A 17,361-nucleotide genomic window follows, 5' to 3' on the forward strand; every position below is an offset into this window, starting at 1 on the left:
GGTTAAAAGGCAAGTGGTTAAAAATTCAAGCGCCAAAGTCAAACAAGCAGGACTTTGCTTTTTACTAACAGTGTGAGCCTCAATACTTACGATGCCTTGCTAAACTTCCTACCTGTAGCTTCATCCATAAGAGAGACACATCAAAAGCTTGTGGTGACAGTTGGAAGCCTGCCTTATGAGCTGGGAAGAAGGCAGCTGGAATAGAAAAGGGATCACTTAAGTCAATGATAGCTGGAGGGATCACTCAGAATGGGAGATGTGTACTGAAAGTAGATAAAGGACCAAACATGATGACATCTCATTGTCTATATTGCAAACCATAATGCCCATAAGTAGAAAGAGAGTAAGAGGGAAATTGTCTGCCGTAGAGGTAGGGTGAGGGGTGGGGTGGGGTGCAGGGGTGTTGGGGGGGATACTGGGAACATTGGTGATGGAAAATGTACACTGGTGGAGGGATGAGTGTTTGATCATTGTATGACTGAAACTCAAATATGAAAGTTTTTTAACTGTTGCTTGTAGCGATTTAATTAAAAAAAATTTTAAAGCTTGTGGTGAGAATTCATTGCAAGTGGCTTGATAGGTGAGATAGCTGTCAAGTGCAGAGTACTGCATATCTAACCAACCCTTTATTTGGGAAGCAGTGCCAAGTTCTTTAATATCTCTCAACTTCAATTTCTATGCCATTAAAACAGGGATGGTAAAGAAAATAAGAGTGTCCCTGAAGATCCTAACATTAGAGTCAATGTTCAATGAATTTGGCTCATAATAAGCATGCAGTAGCATCATTAGGATTTTCACCTACTTGCCCTCTCCTTAATAGCCTACTCTTAAATATTAGAAGTGCAGGATAAATCAAAAGTACAATAGGTAGAGCGTTTGCCTTGCATGTGGCCAACCCAAGTCTGATCCTCAGCATCCCACATGGTCCCCCAGCACCGCCAGGAGTGATTCCTGAGTGCAGAACCAGGAGTCACTCATGAGCATCGCCGGGTGTGATTCAAAAAGCCAAAAAAAAGAAAAGTATTAGAAGTATTAAAAGTATAAACATAAGTTCTGCTAGGACACTGTTGTAATCACTAACATGTCTCACATATCTAGGACATTTGGCAATAGGGTCTCAATAAACATTCATTGCCCTAATGTTCCTAAGACTTGTTTTTCCTTGCCCATCTTAAGTATCTTGCAACAGAAGTTCCACACATTTCTTCCCCTAAGACCTTCCTCAACCTTTCTCTCCAGTTACAAATTCAAGAAGCTCCGACACTGCCTGACAGGAGGGGAGCCACTCAACCCCGAGGTGCTTGAACAATGGAAGGCACAAACTGGGCTGGAGCTATACGAGGGCTATGGACAGACAGAAGTGGTATGTTTAATGGCTAACGTTTAAATTTTGCATATCGGGAGCCTTTCACCCCCAGGACTGTCAACACCCATCTAGCTCTAAACTTTTAGCAGGGTCTTGAGGGGATTAGAATCACATGGAGCTGTGCTCAGGGATTTCTCCTGACTTTGTGCTCAGAGGTTACTCCTGACGGTGCTTATATGTGGTGCTGGGAATCAAACTAGGGTGGGCTACTGTGTGTTCACAAAATGTGTAGGCGTGCTCCGTGATGCATGTGTTAGGTGGTCAGGAGTCGCTTCCCCACCCCAGTCAGCAGTTGCCAATGGACGCATGGCCCCCAAGCTGGTTGGTGATTAGTAGCCATTTATTCCATTCTCCCCAGGTTCCTATTCCTATCTCACTGTGCTCTCCATTCTAGTTTGCCCCCGCCCCTCATTCCCATCTCCTCCTGTTCCTCATGCTAGTCTTTGTCCATGAGCATGTTTTTAACTTATTTTAAGTTTTATGGCCTTTCCCTTTTTTATGCCAGTGTAGCTTACAGCTTGCCCAGGGTTCATCCAGTCCCTTCATTGGGACCCTCCTATTTGGGTTCTAGGAACAAGGGAAACTGAGGCTTAAGTCGAGTAAATGTGAGGGATTAAATATGCCCAGGAGTAAACAATATTCGGAGTCAATTAACTCCCAAGTAACAAGAGCAGAGCATCATCTTTCTTCCTGTGTCTATACAAAAGGGACATTGCTCTAAAGTAAACTGCAAGGGAAAGAGAAAAGCAATATTTCACTTACAAATACAAAATCCAGAGATCTCTCTGAAAAATATGACTTTACAAGTCACATCTTCTGATTATGGGAAATGGGTGATTAAAAGCTAGATCCCAGACGAGAACAGAGCAGTCTCTCCCCCCGCGCCTGGGTGTTCCTTCCCGGAGTCCCTTGGAGGGGAGCGGGTTGAGCTTTCCTCCCCGCCCCGACCAGGGCTCCGGCAGCCGAAGACCTCCAGGACCAGCCACCACCATGCTGAGACCACTCTCCGCACACATGAAGGTACTGGCAGAGGGACAAAGTCACGCGGGTTCCGGGGCCGAGACCTCCAAGCCTACTCGGATTGGAGTCGAGCATCTTCCACCCAGATCCTCCAAATTCCAGGAGGCGGGGATCACACCCACCACCTGGCTCCCTGGCGCCGTGTAATCCCATCAGCGGCCAAGACTCAGAGACTATAAAATCCAGATCCCGGACGAGAACAGTGCAGTCTCTCCCCCCGCGCCTGGGTGTTCCTTCCCGGAGTCCCTTGGAGGGGAGCGGGTTGAGCTTTCCTCCCCGCCCCGACCAGGGCTCCGGCAGCCGAAGACCTCCAGGACCAGCCACCACCATGCTGAGACCACTCTCCGCACACATGAAGGTACTGGCAGAGGGACAAAGTCACGCGGGTTCCGGGGCCGAGACCTCCAAGCCTACTCGGATTGGAGTCGAGCATCTTCCACCCAGATCCTCCAAATTCCAGGAGGCGGGGATCACACCCACCACCTGGCTCCCTGGCGCCGTGTAATCCCATCAGCGGCCAAGACTCAGAGACTATAAAATCCAGATCCCGGACGAGAACAGTGCAGTCTCTCCCCCCGCGCCTGGGTGTTCCTTCCCGGAGTCCCTTGGAGGGGAGCGGGTTGAGCTTTCCTCCCCGCCCCGACCAGGGCTCCGGCAGCCGAAGACCTCCAGGACCAGCCACCACCATGCTGAGACCACTCTCCGCACACATGAAGGTACTGGCAGAGGGACAAAGCCACACGGGTTCCAGGGCCGAGACCTCCAAGCCTACTCGAATTGGAGTCGAGCATCTTCCACCCAGATCCTCCAAATTCCAGGAGGCGGGGGTCACACCCACGCGGCCGCGCGACATCTTATTATCTCATTTCTACTTTGGACAAACTTGCAGGCTATCGAATGTAGCCTGCCCACAGGGCAGAGTCTGGCAAACTCCCCGTGGCTTACCAAATATGCCAAATACCAGTAACAATGATGGGTCTCATTCTCCTAAAGAGCCGTGAATATAATCTCAGGGCTAGGATGAAATAGATGTTACTGGGGCCTGCTCGAGGCAATCGACGATTAACAGGATGATGAAATGAAATGAAATGAAATGAAAAGCTAGGGGAAGCAGAGCACAAAGGAGAAGTTAAAGATGAATACCGAGTACTTAGGGAGCACTGTGATGGGTGTTGCTCCTTGCAGAGGACAAGAAAGGGCTAGCTAAAGTTATCCAACAGATCACATGCAAGATAAGTTCTAGATAATAGCACCTACTACACTATCTCTCTGACCCAAGTTTTAAATGTTTATGGTGTCTTGCAGAAGATCTTACTTCTTATTCACCAATAGCTACTAAAATCTGAGTTGACAGTTTGTTTCTTGGCTTGTTATGTTTGTTTTATTTCTTGGGGACTACATTGAGTAGTGCTCAGGGACTATTGCCAGCTCTGTGCTTGGGGGTTGCTCCTGGCAGTGCTGGGAGACCATGTGGTGCCAGCAATCAAATCTGGCTTCTATATGCGAAGCATGTTCTCCAGTTCATTGTGCCCTTAGATACTGGGAATTACAATTATTTCATTGTCTCCCTGTTGCCTCCCACACAGAAGATCTCAGAGGTGTTAGGGGCCGGGAAGGTTCCAAGTTGACAGTTTATCATTCCCTTGCATGAGGAAAGACCAAACACTCCAGTAGGGAATTTATTACAGGTGCCCTTAGTGACAACCTTAGTCTAAAGAAGGGGTTGTCAAAGTTTGTTCTGGTATGTCCCTCAATTATGTTATTAGGAGTATTTAAAGTCATTCGAAATTTTAAAAGCTCCCCAGGATTCAAATAGAAGAAAAAAATAAGACCCTTTAGTCTACAGGTGGGGTTTTCTTGGTATGATCTCAAATGAGCAATATCAGCACCTTGTGAAATATGGGTAGCACTGTAGCACTGTCCTCCCGTTGTTCATCGATTTGCTCGAGCGGGACCACTAATGTTTCCATTGTGAGACTTGTTGTTACTGTGTTTGGCATTTCGAATACATCACAAGTAGCTTGCCAGGCTTTGCCATGCGGGAAAGATACTCTCAGTACCTTGCCAGGCTCTCTGAGAGGAACAGAGTAATTGAACTCTGGTCAGTTAGGTCAGCCGCTTGCAAGGAAAACGCCCTACCCTCTGTGAGATATGGGCAGAAAATATAAATTCTCAGGGCTGAAGTGATAGCACAGCAGGTAGGGCATTTGCCTTGCATGCAGCTGACCCAGATTCGATTCCCAGCATCCCATAGGGTCCTCTGAGCACCACCAGAGTAATTTCCTAGTGTAAGAGCCAGGAATAACCCTTGTGCACTTCCAGGTGTGATCCAAAATGCAAGCAAAAAAAAAAAGCAATCTATTTGGGGCTGGAGCTATCATACAGCTGATAGGGCATTTGCCTTGCACTCGGCTAGCCAAGGTTTGATCCCCAGCATCCTATATGGTCCCCTGAGCACCGCCAGGAGTAATTCCTAAGTGCAGAGCCAGTAGTAACCCCTGTGTATCGCCGGGTGTGATCAGAAAAGCAAAAAAAAAAAAAAGATACCACCCCAAACCTATTAAATGAGAAACTGGAATAGGTCCCAGCAATCTGCATTTCAACTAGAAACATAGGTAATTGTTATGCCCTTAAGTTTGGTTCTTAAACTTACATGTGATTATGATGAATATGTTAAGCTCAAGTGTAAGAACTGGTCTAGTCCAGGGAGAGAGCTCAAACGGCTCACGTGCTTCACATTTAAAAGACCTGGATCACATTTGATCCCCATCACTGCAAGCCACCCCCCCCACACCCCCCGCATCACAAGTGACCCTCAGCAGACCAGAATTCTTGGAAACTCAGTTATCACTGAGTTTTAAACTTCATTTTCATGATACAAATAGCTATGGAAAGTAAATGTTTATATACTTACATAAAATATGTCCTCTCAATAGGGAATAATTTGTGCCAATCAGAAAGGACAAGAAATTAAACCCGGCTCCATGGGGAAAGGAGTAGAACCATATGATGTCCAGGTGGGTTGAAAACATATGACTAGTTTAATAAAGAAGAGAGAATGTTCTTATTTCCTGGCATACTTATATAATTACTCATTACCTGGTTTGTTTGTTTGTTTGTTTGTTTGTTCTTATATTTATTTATTGAATCACTGTGGGAAAAGTTACAAAGCTTTCAAGATTAATTCTTGGTAATGCAATGATCAAACACCTTTCCCTTCACCAGTACTTATTTTTCACCACCAAGAACCCCAATATACCCCCATCCCACCCCTCCCAATGCCTGTGAGGCAGATGATTTCTACTTAACTCTCTCTACTTTGATTACATTCATTGTTTTGATAACAGATGCACCATCATTTAGAATTTCCCCTCAACAATCAGAACTGCTGAAATGGCATTGTGAAATAATTTGTTTTCTATAGCTGGTTATGAGAACCATATGATGTTGTGCGGCCGCTATCGCTATCGCGGCCACTAGATTTTGAATTTCTGAAATTTTACTAGGTAAATCTGGAGGGATTTCTGCAAAGAGCCAGATAATTACGAGATTGGTTTCTGTGCATCTGGAGCCATGGCCATGCCAGAGAACCGCTCTTGGGGGGCAACTCATGACCTCAGTAGGGCATGAAGAACGAGCCGGTACTACCCCCCTTCTCATGAGACTGCAGTTGCCCCGTCACCGCTGGCTCATACCTGGCTTTCCAATAAGCTTTGAGGCGGCGGTCACCTTGCTGCTGGGGGCAGGAAAAGGCGGAAGGGCGCAACATCTTGTTTATTTTTTGTGGGAAAAGAAATAAGAACTAAAAACATTTCTTTTATCCTAGATTATAGATGAAAATGGCAACATTCTACCAAATGGCAAAGAAGGGGAAATCGCCCTCAGACTAAAATCAACACGACCTTTCTGTTTCTTCTCTGAATATGTGGTATGAGAATTAGAGTTCACTACTCACATTTTCATTGTTTTTCTTTTCTTTTCTTTAGGCAGAGGGAAGGGTGGGGGTGGGGGGAGGTACACTCTGCTGTGCTCAGGGATCCTTCAGTCTCTGCACTCAGGGATCACTCCTGGCAATGAACAGGGAACCATATGGGATGCCAGAGATTGAACCTAGGTCAGCTGCATGCAAGGCCCTTACCTGCTGTACCATTGTTCCACACACCCCAATTCACGTTTTTGGGTTTTGGTTTCTTTTTTTTTGCCTTTTGGGTCATACCCAGCAATGCACAGGGGTTACAACTGGCTCCTCACTCAGGAATTACTCATGGTGGTGATGGGGGGACCATAAGGGGTGCCGGGGATTGAACACGGGTCACCCGCATGCAAGGCAAACAGCCTACCCCTGTACTATTGCTCCAAGCCTCCCGTTCACATTTTTTTTTTTTTTGCTTTTTGGGTCACACCCAGCGATGCACAGGGGTTACTCCTGGCTCTGCACTGAGGAGTTACTCCTGGCGCTGCTCAGGGGACCATATGGGATGCTGGGAATCGAACCCGGGTCAGCCGCGTGCAAGGCAAACGCCCTACCCGCTGTGCTATCTCTCCAGTCCCTCCCATTCACATTTTAATAGAAAAGGTGATAGGTACTGTAAGACACATACAGACTTAGTTTTAGCTTCAAATCCACCATGTTTTGCTATAAGTCACAAAGTTCAAGTTTATTTCTTCAGCTATAAAATAGACTAACCACTGTCTCCTACAAGTTTCCTAAGTGTGAGATATTGATTGTAGTGATTGTTCTAAAAAGAGAACTAGGCAAGTTGTGAAGCTTGGTGAGATGTAGACAGGGGATGATACAGGTAGAAGAAAAGCTAGCTTTTTAAAAATATTCTTGGTCAGTACTAAATTTCCTGTAAAATAGAAAATACGATCTACTAGTTAGTTTGTGGAAGGAGATCCCTTTTTCTATTCTGACCAAGTTAATCCTAAAATGTCATCTTTGATTTCTAGGATAATCCAGAGAAAACTGCTGCCACAATGAGAGGGAGTTTTTATGTCACTGGAGACAGAGGAGTAATGGACAGTGACGGGTATTTATGGTTTGTTGGCCGAGCTGATGATGTCATCATTTCTTCTGGGTTTGTACATTTGCAATCAGAAGTAACAACTCACCAGAGATTTCCTTCTTGGATGGTGGAGTAATAAAAGGCTTCTTTTCCTCTTCCAGGTACCGTATTGGCCCATTTGAAGTGGAGAGCGCACTTATTGAACACCCAGCCGTTGTTGAATCAGCTGTTGTCAGTAGTCCAGACCCAATCCGAGGAGAGGTAGAGTGAATGGCACTGAGGGAGCAATTCCATAATTTCAAGTTTAGTTTATCTGACACTTTAGAATTAATCAAGAACAGTCAGTTTGGGCGATAGAACAGCGGGTAGAGCATTTGCTTTGCACACAGCCAACATGGCCGACCCGAGTTCGATTCCTCCGCCCCTCTCGGAGAGTCCAGCAAGCTACCTAGAGTATCTTGCCCACATGGCAAAGCCTGACAAGCTACCCATGGTGTATTCGATATGCCAAACACAGCAACAAGTCTCACAATGTTACTGGGCCCGCTCAAGCGAATCGATGAACGGGAGGACAGTGACAGTGACAGTCAGTCTGGGCTGGAGAGATAGCATAGTGAGTGGAGAACTTGCCTTGCATGCAGCCAACCCAGGTGCGATCCCCAGCATCACATTTGGTCCCCTGAGCACTGCTAGGGATAATTCCCTAGTGCAGAGCCAGGAGTAGTTCCTTAGCATCACCAGGTATGGCTCCAAAACCAAGGGTAAACAAAAGGTTTATTCTTGTCATGAGGCACACACATGTCCAGAAGTGTCAATCAGATGAAAATGAGTTGAGTTCCAAAGAGGATGTATTAGGATTCTTTTTTGGTGCAAATGACAGAAACTCAACCCAAACTGGTAGGGGAGGGGAAGGGAAAGAGGGATGTTTGGGGCAGAAAGGCAGGTGCTAGGGAGTATGGAATGTATTAAACTGATAAGAACGAATGCTACACTTGATCTTAGCCAAAAGGCCGAGAAGCAAAGGAGTATGGAATGTATTGACTCACATGGAAAGAGGTCTTTAGGGACAGATACCATCAAGGGTTCATATGAAGTTAACAAAATGGTTTGCCTCGATTTATGGAATCTGGTATTCTTTATGTTGGCTCCAATTAGACAGATCCCTCATATTAGAGAGCGGCAGTTTCATACATACACAGATCAACCACTTGAGGGAAGGAGGCTGTTCCTTTCCCAATAGTTTCAAGTTACTTCCAACACTGTATTTGCCTACTGATCAGATCATATCGATCTAATGTGATCTGGAGAATAGTATATGCTAACTAGCTGGCCCAATCCTCAAAGGTAGGAGTACCCAATTACAGGAAGTAAGATGAAAAGGGAAGAAGTCGATGTTGCATCACAAAAGCAGCAGTTTCTATTGTACATTTGCCTTGCAATTCAGAATAAATACATTCTGTCGCAGAAATACAATGCAAATACAAGAGACTGTGACTGGGTTTTCAGTAAGACCTACAAGCTTGCGTAGGATCCAAAGGGGAATTCAGCGATTGACAGAAATAACCTTAGTTTGAAGATGAAACCATATAGCATGAAAGGGAGTTTTCTTATAAAAGTTTCCTTTGGACTCAGAAGGTTACAGAAATTCTGGAACAAACTGTCTAGCAGCATCCTCTCATCAATTTCTGCACCTCCTGTTCACAGATAATAACCTCCTACAGTGGCACTGTGGATGTCATATTCATACCATCTATAATGTACTCCTAAACCTGTACAACCTATGCCATATTTATACCACTCTTATCAATTTCTTCACCTCCTGTTCACAGACAATAACCTACTACAGTGGCACTGTGTATGTCATATTCACACAATCTATAATGTACTCCTAAACCTGTACAACATATGCCATATTTATACCACTCACATTGGATGCTATAGTCCAATAGTATCTATAGTATCTATAGTATCTTATTGGTGGATTGTAAATATTGTGAAGAAAAACAAGATATTAGGCAAGAAAAGAATTTCAAGAGATAGATGGGTCCTTTCTGAGTCTACTGAGCATACACAATCCTTCCTTTATCAGGTTTCCCCAAGTACCTTCAAACTTCCATTTGTCTTCCTATATGCTTCTTGCAGTACAGGTTCTATGGAATTAAGTCGTAAATCAAGGAAACCTGTACAATGAATAGAATTTATCTGATTGAAGTCTCAAATGCATATGTAACATAAAGAACTCAACCTTTAGTTTTACTAAGCTAATGAACTCACACACAAAACTGCTTATCAGGAATTAGATCTCATAACCTCACTATACTTGTATGTCAGCTTTGTTTGGATAATCTCTAGCATTTGCTCATCATTCAAGCTGCTTTAACAAATAAATACATGGGCTCACTATTGGTTTCAAACTCTTGATGTGTCTGAAAAATAAAAGCATTGGGACCAGTGAGGTAGTACAGAGGATGAGGCACTTACCTTGCACATGGGCAACCCCAGTTTGAGCTCTAGCTACTGCATACAATCCCCCAAACACCACCAGTAGTGATCTAGTGATCTAATGAGCACAGAACCAGAAGCAAATCCTGAGGACAGCTGGATGCGGTCCACCACCACCACCCCACTAAAAAAAAGCATTGATATAAATTGTCTTTTCCCTACAGGTAGTGAAAGCTTTTGTCGTCTTGTCTGCAAACTTTCAATCTTCCAATCCAGAGAAACTAACTCTTGAACTTCAGGATCATGTGAAAAAATCAACTGCTCCATACAAATATCCAAGAAAGGCAAGTAATTTGCTTAATGATACTACCACAGTAGGACTTATTAATAGTAAGTATATATAGACTTTTTTTTTTTTTTTTTGCTTTTTGAGTCACACCTGGCAATGCTCAGAGGTTACTCCTGCCTTTCCAATCAGAAAGTACTCCTGGCGGTGCTCAGTGCTTATGGGATGCTGGGAATAGAACACCAGTCGGCAGTGTGCAAGGCAAATGCCCTACCCGCTGTGCTATTGTTCCAGCCCCAGTATATAGTCTTTTTTACAAACAAGGATTTAGTAATACTTTTAAATAAAGATTGGATTTCAATTTCCTAAATCTAGGATCCTACCGATCTTCTGCATGAGCATTTGAGTTTTTTAAAAAATATTTAATTTTAAAAAATTTAAGGCACCATTAATCATTTTCAAAGTTAGTCATCATAGAGTTTCAGGCATCCAATGCTCCACACCAACTCCATACCCATGTGACCTTTCTATCAGTAATGTCCCCAGGATTTCTTTCCCACTCCCCAGCCTGTCTCCTCTGCAGGCACATTTTTTAAAAAAATTTTTTTAATTCAATTTTTATTCGTCAATTGCCTCGAGCAGGTCCCAGTAACGTCTCCTTTGTCCTAGCCCTGTGATTTTTTTAAAAAGTGCCATATTCAAGGCGCTTTCAGAGTTAGGAGAATGAGACCCTTCATTGTTACTGGTATTTGGCATATTGGTACGCCACGGGGAGTTTGCCAGACTCTGCCATGTGGGCAGGTTACATTCAGTAGCCTGCCAGTTTGTCCAAAGTAGGAATGAGATGATAAGATATCCCACGGCCATGAATACGGCTGCACGCTTCCGGGAGCTGAATGTGATAATCTCTGGATCCTGGCCATTGTTGGGGTTACACGGCAGTTGGTGAGTGTAACTGTCTAGCTACTGGCAGGTCCAGTCCCAAACCGTGCAGGCTTGGAGATCTCAGCCCCAGGTCCCACACACCTGGGTTCCTCTGCCAGTTCATCTATGTGTGAGGCTCATGCAAGTGTGTGGAGAGTGGTCCCAGCATGACCTTGGCTGGGGCCCGGAGGTCTTCAGCTGTTGGGTCCTGGTGAGGACAGTCAGGCACAGGGTAGGAGACTCTGCCTTGTTCTCTCCCGGTAGCTGAGTGTGATAATTTCTGGATCTGGCCGTTGTTGGGGTTACACGGCAGTTGGGGGTATAACTGTCTAGCTACTGGCAGGTCCAGTCCTAAACCGTGCAGGCTTGGAGATCTCAGCCCCGGGTCCCACACATCTGGGTTCCTCTGCCAGTTCTTCTATGCGTGAGGCTCATGCAAGTGTGTGGAGAGTGGTCCCAGCATAATAATTTTTATTAGTGAAACACCATGAGGTACAGTTGTAGACTTACAAATTTTTGTGCTTGGGTTTCAATTATACAATGATCAAATACCCATCCCTCCACCAGTGCCCATTTTCCAGTGCCCATTTTCCACCACTACGGGTCTCAGTATCCCTCCCACCCTTCATCCCCTCCATTCCACCCTGCCTCTGTGGCAGGGCATTCCCTTTTGTTCTCTCTCCTTTTGGGTGTTGTGGTTTGCAAAAGAGGCATTGAGTGGCAATCATGTTTGGTCTATAGTCTACTTTCAGCATGCTTCTCCCATCCTGGGAGGATCCTCCCATCATCCTTTATTTGGTGCTCCCTTCTCTATCTGAGCTCCCTTTCCCCCTAGCATGTGTGGCTGGCCTCCAAGCGATGGAGCAAACCTCCTGGTACTAATTTCGGCCACTCTTGGGTGTTACTCTCCCATTTTGTTACTTTATGTTCCCCAGATGAATGCAATCTTTCTATGTCTATCCCTCTCTTTAGGACTCATTTTGCTTAACATGATACTTTCCATGTAGTACCACTTGTATGTAAATTTCATGGCTACATCTTTTCTAACAGCTACATAGTACTCCACTGTGTAGATGTACCAAAGTTTCTTTAACCAGTCATCTGTTCTTGGGCACTCAGTTTTTTCCAGATTCTGGCTATTGTAAAGAGTGCTGCAATGAACAAACAAGAGCAGATGTCACTTCGATTATACTTTTTTGCCTCTCTGGGATATATTCCCAGGAGTGATATTGCTGGGTCAAATGGGAGCTCTATTTCTAAGTTTCTGATAATCGTCCATACTGTTTTCCAAAAGGGCTGAACCAGTCGGCATTCCCACCAGCAGTGAAGGAGGGTCCCTTTCTTGCCACATCTGCGCCAACACAGGTTGCTTTTGTTCATTTGGATGTGGGCCAGTCTCTGTGGTGTGAAGTGATATCTCATTGTTGTTTTGATCTGCATCTCCCTGATGATTAATGATGTAGAGCATTCTCTCATGTGCCTTTTAGCCATTCAGATTTCTTCTTTGAGAAAGTTTCCTTTCATTTCATCACCCCATTTTTTTATGGGGTTGAGTGTTTTCTTCTTGTGGAGTTCAACCAGTACTTTGTATATCCTTGATATCAACTCCTTGTCGGATGTGGATTCGGCGAATATCCTTCTTCGGATCTCCTGCTTGCAATATTGTTGGCGCTGTGGTTTAGACAATATACATTTATCTCACCGCTACACAGTGGGTAAGGCGTTTGCCTTGCACGCAGTCAACATGGCCGACCCGAGTTCAATTCCTCCACCCCTCTCAGAGAGCCCAGCTGGCTACCGAGAGTATCTCTCCCGCACGGCAGAGCCTGGCAAGCTCCCCGTGACGTATTCGATATGCCAGACACAGTAACAACAAAGTCTCCAATGGAGACGTTACTGGACCCGCTCGAGCAAATCGACGATCAACGGGAGGGCCTTTACTTTTACTTTACTTTTTACACCGCTACACTACCAGTAAGCTTAAGAAATCCATTTCAATTGGCAACACTTAAATCAAAAGGTAGTATACTGCCACCTAACTATATTATCTCCATTAAATTCTCTAAATTGGTTATCAATTGATTTTCAAAAAAGCATGTTTGGAGTTTTTGTTGTTGTTTTTGTCTTGGGGCCAGACCTGATGGTGCTCAGGGCTTCCTCTACCTCCACGGACTGTCATGGCCAGCCTCAGGGGACCATATGGAGGGCTGGGGATTAAACACAGGTCAGCTCCGTGCAAGGCAAGTGCCCTACCTGCTCTACCCACTGTACAATTATACCACCACCATCACCACCACCACCCTACACTCAGCCTAAAGTGCTTTTTGAACACATTTTAAAAAATAGTAATCACATAAGAAATTGGTTTTTACTGTAAAGTCAGGGGCACGTAGGTTGTTATACACACTAAATTGTCTCTTAAAAACTGTCTTGAAAGTAGGTAAAGGGTTATACATGATAACCTTTCAGCATCTGTATTGTGTATTGCAAACCAAAATGCATAATGGAGAGAGAGAGAGAGAGAGTCTAGTGTCGAGAGGGGAAAGAGAGAGGGAAAGGTGCCTGCCATAGAGGCAGGCCGAGGCATTTAGCAGGAGAATAATTAGTGGTGGAAAACTTACGCTGTAAAGTAATGTGTATTGGAACATCTTATAACTGAAACTCAATCATGAACACCTTTGTAACTTTCTATATCAGGGTGATTCCATTTTTTTAAAAAAAGAAGAAAAATGAAAGAAAGCTCAAAAGCAAGAATGAATTTGCTATTTCTTGCTTCTTTCAGGTGTGGCTTCCATTTCTTTACAGCAACAGTAGGTTGAACCTGGGGTGGGGGTGATGGTGGGGGTGGGGCAGAGGGGTAAAGGAATTATGATGCTCTTGTAGCAAAGGGTTGAAATGATTTTTGTCTTGAGGCTCCACCTAGCAGTGCTCAGGCCATATGGTGCCGTGGATCGAAGCCAGGCCTTATTTGTGCAAAGCATCAGGTAGGCCTGGCTTCTTTTGTCTGTTCAGCTAACACTCCAGTCCTATATAAGTGAATTTATACTAAAGCTCCACATGTTGGCACTCCACTGTCATCTTTTAAAAATTTGGGGCTGGAGAGATGGTACAGCAGGTAGGGCATTTGCCTTGCACACAGCCGACCTAGATCCTATCCTCAGCATCTCACATGGTCTTCAAGCCTGCCAAGAGTGATCCCTGAGTGCAGATCCAGGAGTAAGCACTGGGCATTGCTGGATGTGACCCCAAAACTGTTACTGTCCTCCTGTTGTTCATCAATTTGCTTGACCGGGCCCAGTAACGTCTCCATTGTGACACTTGTTACTATGTTTGACATATGGAATACGTCACGGATAGCTTGCCAGGCTTTGCCATGAGGGCGAGATACTCTCGGTCGCTTGCTGGGCTCACTGAGAGGGGCAGAGGAATCGAACCTGGGTTGGCTGGGTTGGCCAGGTCGGCCGCGTACAAGGCAAACGCCCTACCCACTGTGCTATCACTCCAGCCCCAAAACAAATTAACAAAAATTAAATGGAAGTCACGGGTGTTCAAGAAATTCAGTGAGGTCAAGGCTAAAGCCAAGTCAGACTCAGGAACTCAACATCGGTTTCATGAAAACTCTTACTGTACTTTGTTGGGATAATCAAAGTGGGTCAAGTGTCTCATAATTTTTTTTTTATTCCTTAGGTGGAATTTGTTCAAGAGCTTCCAAAGACAATCACTGGGAAAATCAAACGCAACGTTTTAAGAGACCATGAATGGGGACGAAAATAGCTTAATAGAAAAATTGAGCGATGATATAGTTAAAAGTCTAGTCTAAGACCATGCTTCCAGATCCAGTAATCACTCTCCAAATGCTTCACATTTTCCCTGGCTTTTTGTTTTGTGGGGTGGAGCGATAGCACAGTCGGTAGGGCATTTGCCTTGCGCGCAGCTGGCCCGGCTGAGCAGGGTTTGATTCCTCCACCCCTCTCGGAGAGCGCGGCAAGCTACCGAGATATCTCGCCTGCGCGGCAAAGCCTGGCAAGCTCCCCGTGACATATTCGATATGCCAAACACAGTGACAAGTCTCACAATGGAGACGTTACTGGGCCCGCTCGAGCAAGTTGATAAATAATGGGAGGACAGTGCTTTGTTTTGTATCTAGTCTAAAAATAAATTACAAACTTTAATTATTGGGGAAGGAAACTGGTATGACCCTGTTAACAAAGACAATGAGTGTAGTGCTTAAAATAGGAGTTGGATGATTATATAAAAATGCGGTCCTTCTCCTGGAAGGGAGCATAACATGACACTCGCCATAACCATGCCACTGGACCCCATGCCAGGCTGTTTCATCCAGGGTGCCCCGGAGAGGGGTGGGTGAGACCCCTCCCCACCCCAAGGGACCCAGTCCCGGCAGCTGAAAAACTCCAGAACTCAACCGCTGCCATGCTCACTGCCACTCTCCACACGTTTGGGCTGAGCCTCACCAAGTCAACCTATTCCTCCACTGCACAGCAACTAATGCAGTCACACCACACTTCATACTACACACCACCTATACCCCAGGAAAACTGCACATTTGATGGGGTTCAAAGTAGAGGGCAACCAATCTTGGAGGGAAATATTTTTTTACAGATATATATAGCCAAGGCTCAACTTTTAACATGGTAGTGATCTCTTATAGAATGACTTAATGGCTCCTGGGTGAAATACAACAATCTTCACACCCTTTCCTCCAAGGAAACTTTTTTGTAGCACTTTCAGCGGTTTTTCATAGCAAACAATACAAAATATATTATTTTGGTTCTGCTTTGGGGCAAGGGTTGGGTTGGGGTTCGGGATGGAAACATCCGAAATATGGTGGTGGGAAGGTGGAATGGCGGTGGTATTGGTGTTTGAATATTAGATGTAATCAAATATTGTGAACTACTTTATAAAATTAAAAAATAAAATTTTTAAAATGCAGAAGGGACATAGAATTTATCTTCGATTAATTCAAAATAAGTATTATGAACTATACTAACAAGTATTCAAGAATTTTTGCTTAACGTCTTTATATATTACAGAACTTACGTGAATTACAATGAAACATTTAAATAACTTAATAGTGAATTTAATTACTGTATGACTCTAACTCGCTGTGCTATCGATCCAGTTCAGCAGGTAGGGCTTTTGCCTTGCACACGGCCGACCCGGGTTCAATTCCTCTGTCCCTCTCGGAGAGCCTGGCAAGCTACCAAGAGTATCCCACCCGCACGGCAGAGCCTGGCAAGCTCCCCGTGGCATATTTGATATGCCAAAAATAGTAACAAGTCTCAAAATGGAGACGTTACTGGTGCCGGCTCAAGCAAATCGATGAACAAGGGGAGGACAGTGATACAGTTTTATTACTGTAACTCAATTTGATGGACATTCATCAAGAAAAATCAAAAGTTTAGCTTACTTAATATTTATTCAAAAGCAACTAAGGTAAGGTAAAGGTAAGGTAAAGGCCCTCCCGTTGATCGTCGATTTGCTTGAGCGGGCCCAGTAACGTCTCCATTGGAGACTTTGTTGTTACTGTGTTTGGCATATCGAATACTCTCGGTAGCTTGCCGGGCTAATAAATTCTTTATTCTCTAGGTCTGTTTCCTGATAATTTGATAAATAGCTTTTATGTGTTGTGAATACAAAATCCAATTGCTTGCCTTAATGTTCAAGAGATAAGAGTTGGTTTAAGTTTCTTCAGGTGGAAGGGAACCTGAGGACTTGTTCCCCCAGAACCTTTCATCTGACTCTCAGATTAGGACATGAGTTTTATAAACAGCTGCAGGAGGAAGTAACTGGTAGGTCAGTGGCAGAGACTGGACCAAGTAACATTACACAGCATGTCCTGCTAAGGGCAAGGTGATTGAAACCATTGTGACATGTATTCTTTTGAAAACTTAAGATATTTCACTATGGCAGCCTTCTATGTGAATCACCAAGAGCTGGGCATTTATCTGTTCTTTTACTTTCGTTTGTGATTGGCTCTGAGTTTAACACTGAAGAGTTTATACAACACATGAAAGGAAAAAAAGAAATAAGGACTGCAATAGGTCTAAAACTCCTGTGGAGAACAAGATGGAGTTTCTAGTGCCTGTTCACTTACGCATCTACTAATCATAAAGCAAGAGATTTATAAGAAGCAAAAAAGAAAAACCACCAAACACCAATTTTAGGGAACAAAATTATTTTTATTTTTTGAAAATATCAGGGACTTCGAAAATCAAGCTCAGTGTTGGCAGTACCAAAAGCAAATACAAGTTAACATCTAGGATGACGAGAAAAGTTTTAAAATACATAGTTTAACG

General features: G+C 44.3%; 1 protein-coding gene and 1 non-coding gene across 2 annotated transcripts in view; one reads left to right on the forward strand and one right to left on the reverse strand.

Moving 5' to 3' along the window:
• ACSM4 (acyl-CoA synthetase medium chain family member 4) overlaps nucleotides 1-14,818 on the forward strand; it is a 34,936-nt gene extending 20,118 nt beyond the window's left edge. The window contains exons 7-13 of the mRNA XM_056138803.1: nucleotides 1,240-1,363; nucleotides 5,323-5,403; nucleotides 6,213-6,314; nucleotides 7,337-7,464; nucleotides 7,554-7,653; nucleotides 10,059-10,178; nucleotides 14,732-14,818. Coding sequence (XP_055994778.1) covers nucleotides 1,240-1,363; nucleotides 5,323-5,403; nucleotides 6,213-6,314; nucleotides 7,337-7,464; nucleotides 7,554-7,653; nucleotides 10,059-10,178; nucleotides 14,732-14,818 — 742 coding nt within the window. The remainder of the gene's footprint in view (nucleotides 1-1,239; nucleotides 1,364-5,322; nucleotides 5,404-6,212; nucleotides 6,315-7,336; nucleotides 7,465-7,553; nucleotides 7,654-10,058; nucleotides 10,179-14,731) is intronic.
• On the reverse strand, nucleotides 8,218-8,414 carry LOC130046031 (U2 spliceosomal RNA). The gene has a single exon (XR_008795645.1). It is a non-coding gene; the product is annotated as a U2 spliceosomal RNA (small nuclear RNA).
• Nucleotides 14,819-17,361: the final 2,543 nt, after the last annotated feature.

Source organism: Sorex fumeus, unplaced genomic scaffold (genome assembly GCF_029834395.1).
Source record: "Sorex fumeus unplaced genomic scaffold, SorFum_2.1 ptg000130l, whole genome shotgun sequence".
Taxonomy (NCBI): Eukaryota; Metazoa; Chordata; class Mammalia; order Eulipotyphla; family Soricidae; genus Sorex; species Sorex fumeus.